Source organism: Diprion similis, chromosome 10 (assembly GCF_021155765.1).
Source record: "Diprion similis isolate iyDipSimi1 chromosome 10, iyDipSimi1.1, whole genome shotgun sequence".
Taxonomy (NCBI): domain Eukaryota; kingdom Metazoa; phylum Arthropoda; class Insecta; order Hymenoptera; family Diprionidae; genus Diprion; species Diprion similis.
Window position 1 is genome coordinate 22,418,271 of NC_060114.1, and position 12,778 is coordinate 22,431,048.

The window sequence follows — 12,778 nt, forward strand, 5'->3', positions numbered from 1 at the left end:
CCATCATCATCATCATCATCATCATCATCATCATCATCATCATCATCATCATCATCATCATCATCATCATCATCATCATCATCATCATCATCATCACCATCACCATTATCATCATCATCATCATCATCATCATCATCATCATCATCACATCATCATCATCATCATCATCATAATCATCGTCACCGTCATCACAAACATCATCATTATCATCATCATCATCATCATCATCATCATAGTCGCCATCGTCCCCGTTGTCGTTGTCGTTTTTGTTGTTGTTTTTGTTGTTATAATCGTCATTATTATTAGCATTATATGCATAATGAGATGTTTCATTTGGAAGAAATATTTTGTTCGTTCCCACCCGAAGAACGTATCATTCATAGCAAAGTAATTCCTTGCGAAGGCTGTCACTTGAATCCAATTTTGAAAGGTCACTCTCGGAACTCGAAATTTTCCCATAAATACCTCGTCAAACAGATCTTATTTTTCATACAATTGTTCAGAATCATTGTTAGCCACATTGGTGATATGTGTTTGCCCTTGGGAGCATTCTGTAGGGAATTAAATTCTTTACAGAAGTGTCCAGTAAGAGAATCCACATTTCAAAATGTCTCGAAAGTAATAAGCCTCGAATATATGAAGGTTCAATTTATGTAAACATTCATCTCTGAACGTGCCTAGTGGCTCAACCATTGATTTAACACCGAATATCAGAATTACGCTTTTCCAGAGATTTAAATGATTTATATAAAGCTTATAAATTAAATTCATATTTTTAGATGGAGACGATTCCGAGTGGTAAGAATTTAAAAAAGAAATAAATCATATCTCTTCCATGTTATTTAAGCGAGGGTACTTTGAACTCCGAGAGGGACTTTCGAAAATTGCTCAAAATATAAGCGACATCCCTCAGCGAGGATTCCTTTTGTTACGAGCAACACGTTTTTCAGGTTGGAACTAAAGAGAAATGTCGCTTCCACGCACAACACCCTGAGATGTACCAGCACCATCAGTTTCTGTATCATACTGATGGGTGATCAAAAGCGCGCAGTGTATTACGTTCATCACAGTAAAGTGTTTCGATCTGGTTGCGTTTTTTATACCGTCTACGTGGTATGCTGGTGCGTGCGGTGGTCCGTAGACCCCTGCGCGATCGGTCCATGCGTTGTGTTTGCACACGCGTTTAGTAAACCGAAAGGTGAAGTGTTATATTTGGATATGTGCCGAGTAAAGCAGCCAGACAGCTTTATACGTGGTACTTGTCGGTGAGCTAGAAAAATGCGGTGAGTTTTTTAATAATCGTAGAAAAAAGGATTGTCACCAAATTAAACTCAAAAACTTGTATGAATTCCGATTCACCAATTACCCCTATGAACGGCAAATGTCAGCTGTTTTGGGAAATAATGGGGACTTGTCACACGTGAGCGCAATCATTCCGGTTCATTTTTTTCTCGTCTCCAATCTCACAGATCGATAGGCCATTGGAAATTTATATACATAGTTCATATTGCCAAGACTTTCATTTTCTCGTATCAAATGAATCTATTTGAAACGCCAATTCTTAAAGATATTGCTCTCGTTACACAAACGTCGTTATTTTCTAGATCGTTTATTGATCGAAATTTGAAAGCAAACAAAAATCTTCAGGGATTGTTCGCTGGATAGGGTATGAAATGCATCACAATGCTCACTAGGTGAAATGCTTGTAAGGCGCGAAAAACAATTTTCAAGGCTGCGTGATTACTTTCGCACAAATTTTACAAATCTTTGAATATGCAATGCAGAATTGGAACAACAGTTTTTTTTTCTTTGATTAATTAAAAACTTACCAATTATACTCAATATATGAACTTTCCATGTAATAGTTCTTACAATCAACTGGAGGCCACAACGTTTAGATCACGGATATACTTCAAACTTTTTGAGGTTTTACGAGCCGAATACGTACCGGTGTGTTGCGGCTATGAGATTGCAGCGGTCGAATGGCAGCGTCCAAGCTTCGTGATCGCTGGATCGAGTTTCGCTTATTTTTTTTTCTACATTTGTTTACTTATTTTTCATCACTGGTCATATTCTTTCATCATATATGTATATACTTATACATATATTAAAATTCAAAGGTAATAGAGTGAAAAAATACGTGTACTTATTTGCATGAATTTTTCATTGAATTTCCAATGTTACTTGGCTGTTCACTAATTTTTATCGTTACGACGATCATCATACTAATAATTATCGACAAGTAAACTACCAAACGCATAAAGTTCTTCTGGAAACGTATGCCTGTCCTGATTAGTGAAATCCCTTATACCTACAATCGTGTAAGGTATCCCAGAAGTGCTTTGCACCTGGACGCTTTAACCTGCAGACACAGATCACAAAGGACAAAGGGAGGCCCAGACTTGGACAACCCAAGTCAAACGTCGATAAATAAAGGTGTAAATAACTATGGAAAAATGCAATCAGTTAGAATATGTCAGAATATAAGGCTAATGCACAATTAATAATCCTCGGATGTGCTTTCGGCATTACAAGTTACAGAATGTTATTTGTCTTTCAGTCACGGTAAACTCAGAAAATTAAAATTGCATCTAACACATCGAATGAATTCAATTTTCCTGAATGCACAAGGAATCTTCATCGTTTCTATAGAAAAACAAAAGTCGCTGACAATTTTGAAAATTTCCGATTTTTGCATTCAAACCATGCGTAGTGCAACATCTCCGGAAATATCGGTGCTGATAATTGATGATGTATTTTTATAGCATTTTCTCGTTCGTTTTCAATCAAATATTATGAACAATTTTGAGAACGCTTGATAAAGTTTTTAATTTGTCTATAGCAATAGACGGCGCACGGTTGGCAAAACAGAGTACATTGCGGGGGGGGGGGGGGGGGCTATGATTTTAACCGCGCAAATTTCAAGACCTGCGTCATCGGTTAAGATTTTATCGTACAAACCAGGATTCGTTTGACTTGACCCCCCAAAGCGGTCATTCGTCCACAAATGAATTATTGAATATTTATCGGTTGTTGTTCTACCAGTTTTTGTGTTTTCTTCCCATCTTCTTTTCGGCTAACTCACAATCCTCATTGTCGGGAAAAACTCCTTCAACTTCACGTAATGTACCTTCTTCATCTACTACGTCGAACCGAATGAGGTCCTCTTCAGTGATTAAGTATCTTTTTTCTCCCAACATTTAGACGGTAGTCTGATACAGTTCCCCTCCAATCGTCGGAGGAAACTATCACAGTACACGAACGCATTTTTTACCCGACGTTTTGCAACTGCATTATGTATTGAATCTTCATGACATTCATCATCTGCAGTAGTCGAAGAATCGGGACTCACCTCCATTTTTCCAGTAAAAATGTAAATAACTGTTTATGGTTTTCAAAAAACTCGCACGTGCACTGTTCGTTCTTGCTAAATTAGCAAGGTCCCACCACTGCGCAAGTTAACCGCAGAATGAGGCCTGTTCTATCACATTGGCCCTATAAAAATAGAATCCAGGTCCAAGCCTGGCTCTCCCCCTGTCCTTTGTGACCTGTGTCTGCAGGCCAAAGCGTCGTTCAGATGCAAAGCAGTTCCAGCGCGTTCCTTACCTGATTGCGGTATACGGGATTTGGCAAATCACGACAGCCGTACATTTCCGGGAAAACTTTATGCGTTTGGTAGTTTACTTGGTCATGATTTTTAATATAATAATTTTTTTTATAGTGAAAATTAGATATAATAATGAAAATAATATGAACAGTATTGAAAAAATAAGTAAACCAATAAAATAAAAATTGTCAGTACTCGATCCAGCGATCACGAAGCTTGAACGTTAACCTCTCGACCGCCGCCATCTCGTGTTTATGCCCGTAACCCGTGAACGCACTGGTATAGTACGTATAGGTATATATCCGACGCGTAAAACGTATCTTGCGATCTTCTCGAAAACGCTGAGTGGTACGTCTTAATACTTGCACATTACGTTGTACTAATGGCCTACCGGAAGTGTACAAAGTTCAAAGAAAATCCACGATCAGAACATCGTGGCCTCCCTTTGTACATATTAATCTTTTTTCAAATTGTTCCAAATATTTGATAAATTTTGTGCTTTCAATAAAACAGATTGCAAAAGAAATCAAGATAATTTAGGGCCAGGTCAAGTTCTTGATGAAGACTATACCCACAGATCATCAAACAGGCTTATAGGAACACGGGCATTCCACCTCTCCTTTTACCCTTCTCTCTTCTTTCGACATTATCTTATCCCTTTCATTTCTAATATTTATATACATCCTCATCTGTGTGTAATAATCCATATCTACGAAAAATTCTGTATATGCGACTATAAATTCAACTTTTAAGCACGGATTCGCTATGTATCAGACAGATTCCACTGTATCGACTTTTTTCATCAATTTTTTACCGTTATGTGGCGAGAAGGAAAACGCGATATTATTTTTTCATGAAATCGAGGAATTAAATTGACCCTCGATAAAGTCAATCTACCTCAATAGATTTCCTGTACCGAATACCCTGTTATGAACAATTGTAAACGAAATTTTTTCGGTGTTGGCACGTTCTGGGATGATCTTGAATGTCACTAATTTTGAATCGGGTGATGTGGATGTCAGAGAGATTCCTAATTCCTCGGGGATCTTTTTACGTAATTACGAAATGTATGCAATTTGTAAGAATGGAAAACTCTTGCATTTCAGATTGGTATTCCAATAATGCATAACTTTGAAGTCAATTTCGAAGACAAACCGAGTTGGGGGTGGGTCAGTAGACCATTTTCAACCGGCTTTAGCTTTCGGCAGTAGTCCCGCCTTCTTCTTGCTCTACTAACAGAAATACTGGAATACGAGCTAAGAAAATGCTTAGATAACAAGTCTGTTCCCCATGCATGCTAGCAAAACGTTTTATTATCCCGGGCTTGTTGAAGCAAGTTCCTAATACAACGAAGTAAAATCCGTTGCAACGTTCTTGTTCCGTGTAGTATACGAACGTAGTTCCTGCTAATGAGTGGCGCGTTGACGACGCCGTACCAATTTCTGGATTTGTGATACGCATGTATTTATGTACACTTTATCTTTATACTTTATACTTGACGAGCGCCTACGCTTGAAACTCAGTGTTTCACTCGCCTGTGCGCTTCGCTCCGACTAGTCGAACCAGTATATTCGGGTATACTAAATATAGCAGACCTCCACTTTGATTCCCAGGGTGAGCGGCATAGTGGTAGCGGCAGCGGTAGCAGCAGCGTTGTTATTATAAACACGTATTAATACAGTGAACGTATAGGGCGTGAAGCAGTTTTACACGGAAGACTATCAAGAGGGCCGCAAAGTTTCATGAACAAATTCAGGTATAATCGCAACTAGAACAGAGTGACCTACGAATTTTCGCAGAAGACCTAAAACAGATTCCCTGTGCTCTATAATTGTGTACTGCAATTTGATGCGTAATGGTGCACGGTACGCATGTGTTGTATACTTGGTTGGTTTATGCTTGTGTATACTAATGGATACGCTCATGGCTGCAGTCCTACGGGGTGGATAGGAAACTCACGACCATTAATAGCATAGCTGTAATAAGCCCATATGGACTACTGTTCAATGTTCTTGGGATAATTATTTATGAAACTCGCTACGGTAAACCCTCAGGGAAACAAATGCTGCTTGAAGTTACAATGTACCGTACATTTGTATTGTAAAATTTGTGCTGTGCAAATTGGTAGAAAATCTATTACAGACACGCTATCCTGATGTCAATGATTACACTAATGTCTATGAACGAACATACTCTAAGATTTTAGTGTTGCAATGTAACACTGTGCCTTCATGAAATACCATAACTGATCTCGCCACAATAGTGGCATACATTTCAATCAGTTAATTTTGAACAAAATTACCGTATGGAGTCTAGTCGCTACGACATCTTATTTATTTAGTGAGAATCTGGGTTATGCCACGTGATAATCAATCGGTTGAATTCACCAGCAACGAATCTGCAATCACGAGAAGAGTAATTAAGTATAGACAGGATTTCGCGATTCAGCGTGGTGCACCGATTTTCATAGAGATAAAGAACATTGAATTTTTCGAGCTGTACTAGCGGCACCGCGCAGCGCTATACCGTCCGAGGTACTACCTGGATCGGTGACCCTCACTCACGGTTCTAATTATAATCGCAAAGCTGTTTTTTCCATACATATCTTATGCGGAGAATGGAGACGGTGGTGACAAATTGTCTAACAATAGTGCGTTTTGACGCATGGACTGCGTGGAGGCCGTGTAGCAAATCCAGACTAAGAGTCGGATGCCGGTGTAAACGTATGTATCTACGTACAATTCGTACGAACCACTCTGATCCATTTCCTTAACGTCTTCATTCAGCCCATAACATCATCTGTGTATACGATACCAGATACCGACTTGGGGCGGGGTAGTAGAAATTCGTTTTTTCTTTCCGTTTCTTACGTCTTGGTAATTTGAACTATTTATATGACACGAACAACTAGACAAGAAGAATAGGTATTCCAGTTCTCGATATATTTCTCTTAGGAAGCTAATCGTTCAGGGTCGAAACGAATTTTGTTATTGCCCTAGTTACATCTCTGTTACCTGAAGCGTTGATGTAATTTGATTAACAGAGTGTTTACAGATTATACACGGACTACAGAACTTGAAATTATTGCGAAGAATGAGTCACAGGATTTATGCGCTCGTGGCATCTAGTCAATACAATGCAGGACTTACTAACAAGATATAAGTTAATAAATATACAACGCTACACTAATACAAAGCTGAATATATCGTGATGGCTGCAGTATAGGAGTCAATGTCTTTCTAGAGAGACATAGTCACTTGAAATTCTGTTTCTTCTCTTTTTAACTTTTGTTTATGTTTACTCACATAGTAAATTAGATGAACTCCCATATCAGTCTAATGAGTACCTCGGTCCATTTTCGTGAAGTTTTACTACCCCGAAAAAAAAATATCCCCGAAAGACCGTCGTTTACGTACTCCTATACGATTTGGCCTGTTGATGAAATTCTTTATAACCGTTTCCGATTCTTAGACATAATCAATGGGGTAACGGATATATCCCCACGCTAACAATTCCATTACACAAGACAATAAAGTATCAGTGCAGTCCGATTGCGATCTATTTCACCATATTTGCACCGAGGTTAATAATGAGCTGGGTTTTAAAATTGGAGAAGAACTGACCCAAAAGTTACCAGTTCTATAGAATAAATGTTCTATAGAAATATCATTCTACATAATCCAGTCCTACAAAATAAAATGGGCGTGAGGACTGATTCTACGGAATCGAGTTCTAAAAAAATTAATTCTTGCGGAAAAGGACCCTGTCTGCAGAGTGCGTTTCTACAAAACAATTATTGGAACAGGTTCTGAATTATTCGTCCGGAAACTGCATTTAACTAATTTGTCGCACCTAGAACGTAAGAAGAAGTGAGGTGTAACCGAAACCACAATACATAACCTCATGATAACGCAGAAGGTGACTACCACTTCCAAAGCTAGGATAAGTTGCGCCTCACTTTCCGTAGACACGAACTCTACAGAAACATCTCTTTTCGCCAAAATTCATTTCGGTTGGACTGGATTCTGTAAAATCGGTCCTGTCGTACATTTCATTCTATAGGAGTGGGTTCTGGAGAATGATATTTCTGTAGGAAAGAAGTTGCATAGGATATTGTCTGTCGAACATTTACACTGTGGAATTGATTTCTAAAAGATTGGAGCCATCTCATTCAGTCCTACCAAAAAGCTGTGCAATTGAATCGCGTACCGTATATACCAATAAAAATTGAATTTTCTTACAATGTCTTAGAATGCATTTGGTTTTCGGACGTATTTGAGAAGCCATTGTAGATTTAAATATTTCTTGCATGCATATGGCGCAGGGCTGGCTGGTTAACTTAAATCTACAGCTCAAGATGTTCAGTGCTAGGCATCCCAGGTGGCACAAACTCATCTTTGACTGATATCAGGCTCTGAGACGACTTACAAATGCAAAAAAGTTGCGACAGGTCCTAATATCAGTCAAAGATGATTTTACGCCACCTGGGATCCGAATTCCCATTATATACCTATACATACTATGAATACCTCTGTGAGCGTCGAACTTGCATTCACGGTAGTATCTCGCCCCGGCCACCGGCTGAGCGTAAGACACGAAGTCACGGTGCGACGAGCGGCTTCGCCGTGCCGCTTTCACGCGTATTCACAGTAATTCCAAATCTCTGGGCTAACGATGAGAGAAATAATCGATTATTCGATTCTTTCTGTGATTTTTAATTTTTTTCCTGGTCCGTTTTCAGATTGATGTCATCTGTAACCGAGCCATAGCATGAAAGGCTTCACAGCAACAAAAGACAAAGGAGGTTTTGTACTGGAGGTGGACAGTATGCTCGGTATAGCCTGAAACCCACGAATCACTATTATATAGACTATATACATCTATATAAATATAGTTGTGCTGCAACTGCGCATGATAAAACGACTTTTGGTCCGATATCAAAGAAGGACTATCATTAACCCATGAGCACGGGCAATGGCGATGCTGTGGCGACGGCAGCAGCACCCGCAGCGTCATCGTCGTCGTCATGGGGACAACCCTGCGGGGAGAGTGCGGCGAAATCACAGGATACGCAACTGGCACCACCTTCCCAGACTCAAACGACACCTGCAACAGCACCAAGTGCTAAAGCACAAGCGCCAAAAAGACCTCCCCGACGTAGCGGCAAACCACTAGCGGACAGACCGATTCGTGCCCTCTACTGCCTACCGCTGAAAAATCCTTTGCGGAAGATGTGTATCGACGTTGTCGAATGGAAGCAACCTTTTTTACACCACCGTCAATGCAATCCGTCCACAATAGTGTTATACTCAATTGTCCTATTTTCTTTGCCCATTTTTTTTCCATACTCATTTGTCAACGCTTGGTCTGCGTTGTGTTTAGCTATTCCATTTGGAAATCTTCTTCATTGAGAAAATATTGAGATATTATCTGTCCGTATTGCTAATTACGCATGATCCTCAAGAACCCTCTGTGGGCAGTGATGAGAAAGCGGCCCAGGCCCGATTCTAATTTACAAAAACGGTGACCAAGCACATGCTATATTTTACGCTGGATCTAGTCGATTGTAAATATCTTTCGTCCCGTATTAACATTTTTTCTTTCCCCGTGGCATTTCTGGCCACATGCGTGATCAATTGGCTACAAACTGGCATATTCATAACGAATTGGTTACATTTATATTTCGGGAATGAGATGTAATCGAAATTGGCCATTTTTTTGTAACACCGTACTTGGAGTTAGAAGACATTGAAAAAATTGCGTAATCGATGTACCGGGCATAATGCAGCCATGACTGATAACATAGCCTAATTTAAGGTAATCCCTGCGAGTGCGACTGATAAAATCAATTTACTCAGAGTCCAAATAAATTGAGGGTCAGGTGGTGGCGAAGCTTCGTATTAAATCAGGCTTAGTATGCTGTACTCGCACTCGCAGGAAAAATGTGAGAGAACGAACAGCCCATACTTGTAAAGTATGGTCCACACGCTAAGTTGTTATATTTCAATCTCCCATCTCTTGAAAGAGGTTTTCCTTAAACAGATATGTATCTCATGAAGACCCTTCGAATGGTTGATCTTACTGACGATATTCGCAAACTGCGTGGCCCTCGCCGTTTATACGCCGTACCCGAACAGCGATTCAAATTCAACGAATACCTATTTGGTAAGTCGCCGGATACACCGCAGACGAAGAGGAGGTGTGTGAATTACGTAACATATTGGTATCATGGAGGTATACTTGGTGACGTAATTTCGGTTACATTTTCAGGAAAAAATCGAGTACGTGTTTTTGGTAATATTTACGGTCGAATGCGTCATGAAGATCATTGCCTACGGATTTGTAGCACATCCCGGTGCCTACCTAAGAAATGGGTGGAACTTGCTTGATTTTACGATCGTAGTGATTGGGTAAGTTATAGTGATAGAGAGGAGTGTATGTTTTACTTCCATGTATCAAGCTTCGTACTCATCATACATAATTATTACGAGCTACCCCGCGTTTGTCCAACTTCTTTTATAATAATTTCTCAGTCATTCAGAGACAGTGAAAAGTAAAACCCTGTAACACCGAACACCCCTTGCGAATAATAAATCACAGCATGATGTCTGAGTTGGAGGTACAAATCCAACTTAGCTCATTGCAAAAATTATTATTACCTGTCTCTATTTCTAATTTTTTTTTCTTCTGACAGGATGATCAGCACGGCAATGGTATGGTTCATGAAGGAAGGTTTCGACGTGAAGGCTCTACGAGCCTTTCGTGTATTACGACCGTTGCGTCTAGTTTCCGGTGTGCCAAGTAAGTATAGATCGGGAGCCGCTGCATTTTTGGGTAGTCATTTCAGACCGAGTCATTCTGACGTCTTTCGGTTACTACTGCATAATAGTAGAACGAAATGGCCGTCAGCTGTTTCGGGAGAAGTGGGATAGGTCAAGCGAGGCTTTTGAAAATGGGCAACTTTTGTTTTTATCAAAAAGCCATTACAGACTACTGATAATTTGGGTGGAAATAGTATCTATCATCCTCTTCCAGAAGAAAATCGTCGATCAAGTTGATCATGTACGTACGTGAAAAACATGTTCCCAGAAGTAATTTCAGACCAACTGCGATTTTTAAAGACTGCATGTATTGTGTAGGACGATTATTTTTGTAAAAGTTATTATCTTGGCAATTATTGCTCTGAATTTCAAGGAGAGAGTATCGCTTCTACAGATTCGTTTCTACAAATGTCAATACCTAACAGTTTGTTTCTACAAGTGGCGATCCTACAACCGAGAGGTTCGTTCTACAAGTTCGTTTCTCATACATTTAATCGACAGTTTTGTACATTTTGATTTAATTTAATTTAATCTAATTTAACTTAAATTAAGTCATCGGTTGTAGCGCCACTTGTAGAAACGAACCGTTCGGTTGTACGATCGCCACTTGTAAAGACGAACCTTTCGGACGAACTTGTAGCACTGCAACTTCTAGGAACCAACTCTTCGGGAGAAACGAGCTTGTAGAATCGCAACTTGTAGAAACGAACTGTTAGGTATTGACACTTGTAGAAACGGTCCTCTCTCATTTCGAGAGGTCTGTTATTGATTTGCAGGCTATAGAACGGTATATACACGAGAAAAGTTATATATTTTACGAATCTTGTATTTTTTTGTGGGGAAAGAAATGAAATCAAGTCTGTCTCATTAAAATTGTCCTTAAAAACGTAAATTTTCACAATGTAAATTAACAAATCAATTGACGGTTGCAAACCGTGATCATAATATAAATTTGATCTTCTATAAAATATATTTACAATTTATTTATCGACAAAAGTAAACTCTTAACCCAAACAGACGAATAAGAAAATGAAAACAGAACTGTCACAACTTTTTTTTTCACTGATCACGAATTTGACATTGGACTTCCAAAGTTCGATTGAGATAATGACATTATATTATTATTATTATTATTATTATTGTTGTTGTTATTTTAGCTCGACGCGTGTTTGAAGACGGGAAGTTCACAGGCTGGGTTATGATCAGCTCAAATCAGCTTGTCTGAAACAACATGATAAATACTTTTCTTGCAAAAATTGTCAGTCAGTCTTATATGACTTTTTACAAAAATTTCCCATTTTTTAAATCCTCGCTGGACGTACCATACCACTAGTGCGTCGGCTGATGTCAATCGAAAATTAAGTTTCCTGGAAACACTACCAACAAGTGCAGCTGGCTCCCAGCCTAGTGCAGCGTACAGTTTCATAATGCATACCTACGACCCAAAAAAGTTGCCTAGTTTAAGGTAATTTACTCTCACCGAGGTGAATACCACAAGTATCACTATCCTATGGACTTTTTGGAAATGAAATTTAATTCCCTTGCGACGAAAAAGATATCATTATAAAATTGACACAGCATATTACACAAGTACATCTTGGGATTTGTTCTCTTACACAGGTTTACAGGTTGTTCTGAACTCAATCCTACGAGCGATGGTTCCATTGCTACACATCGCTTTGCTTGTACTATTTGTCATAATTATCTATGCAATCATTGGTTTGGAACTGTTCTCCGGTAAAATGCACAAAACTTGTTGGAACAACAAAACGGGTAAGCGTATTACCTTCGTTACATTTTATACTTGTCGACACCGGGTCATTCTATGCAAGCTGCTCCCAATGAAGCTAAGGCATCTACAACAAGCGTAGCTCTAGTTATGCATGCAAATCAGTAAGGGACTCCGACGTAAGCGATCGAGGGCCCAAAGCGAGGTTAAGTCACGACACTCCATCGGATCCCTGACACTCGACTTGGAATGAATTCTTATAGGCAGTACATACGTGTAACAATGCCCGGTCAGTTTCGTCATTTTTGGTTGGCAAAAAACGCACATAAACATGATTAGGATAACGATAAACTCTTGGGTCAGCCAGTCCGTGGGTCATGAGAGCACCGTTTAAAACTCTGTCAAGTCATAGCGGTGGAGGTGGTTCAACTTTTGAGGAACAGTTCATTTCACTTTGTAGCCACTAGTGTCCTTGCAATCGGGTAGGGTTGTCACAGGAAATGTGAACAGTGCCCAAAAATCGAACGATCCCTAACCAAGGGAGTTTCACAACATGTACGTTTTAACATCCTGAACAAGGACACCGTTTCTGGTATAGTTTTTTTTCTATCAAACTGTTGG

General features: G+C 39.4%; 1 protein-coding gene across 3 annotated transcripts in view; it reads left to right on the forward strand.

Annotated features, from left to right (window-relative positions):
- The first annotated feature begins 5,190 nt into the window (after positions 1 to 5,190).
- LOC124410825 (muscle calcium channel subunit alpha-1) overlaps positions 5,191 to 12,778 on the forward strand; it is a 60,949-nt gene continuing 53,361 nt past the window's right edge. For all 3 annotated transcript variants that reach the window (XR_006929626.1, XM_046889473.1, XM_046889474.1), the window contains exons 1-6: positions 5,191 to 5,363; positions 8,349 to 8,864; positions 9,667 to 9,772; positions 9,878 to 10,017; positions 10,302 to 10,408; positions 12,049 to 12,201. Coding sequence is in view for 2 of the 3 variants with exons in the window: in XM_046889473.1 (XP_046745429.1) it covers positions 8,569 to 8,864; positions 9,667 to 9,772; positions 9,878 to 10,017; positions 10,302 to 10,408; positions 12,049 to 12,201 (802 nt within the window). In the remaining variant the exon portion in view is untranslated. The remainder of the gene's footprint in view (positions 5,364 to 8,348; positions 8,865 to 9,666; positions 9,773 to 9,877; positions 10,018 to 10,301; positions 10,409 to 12,048; positions 12,202 to 12,778) is intronic.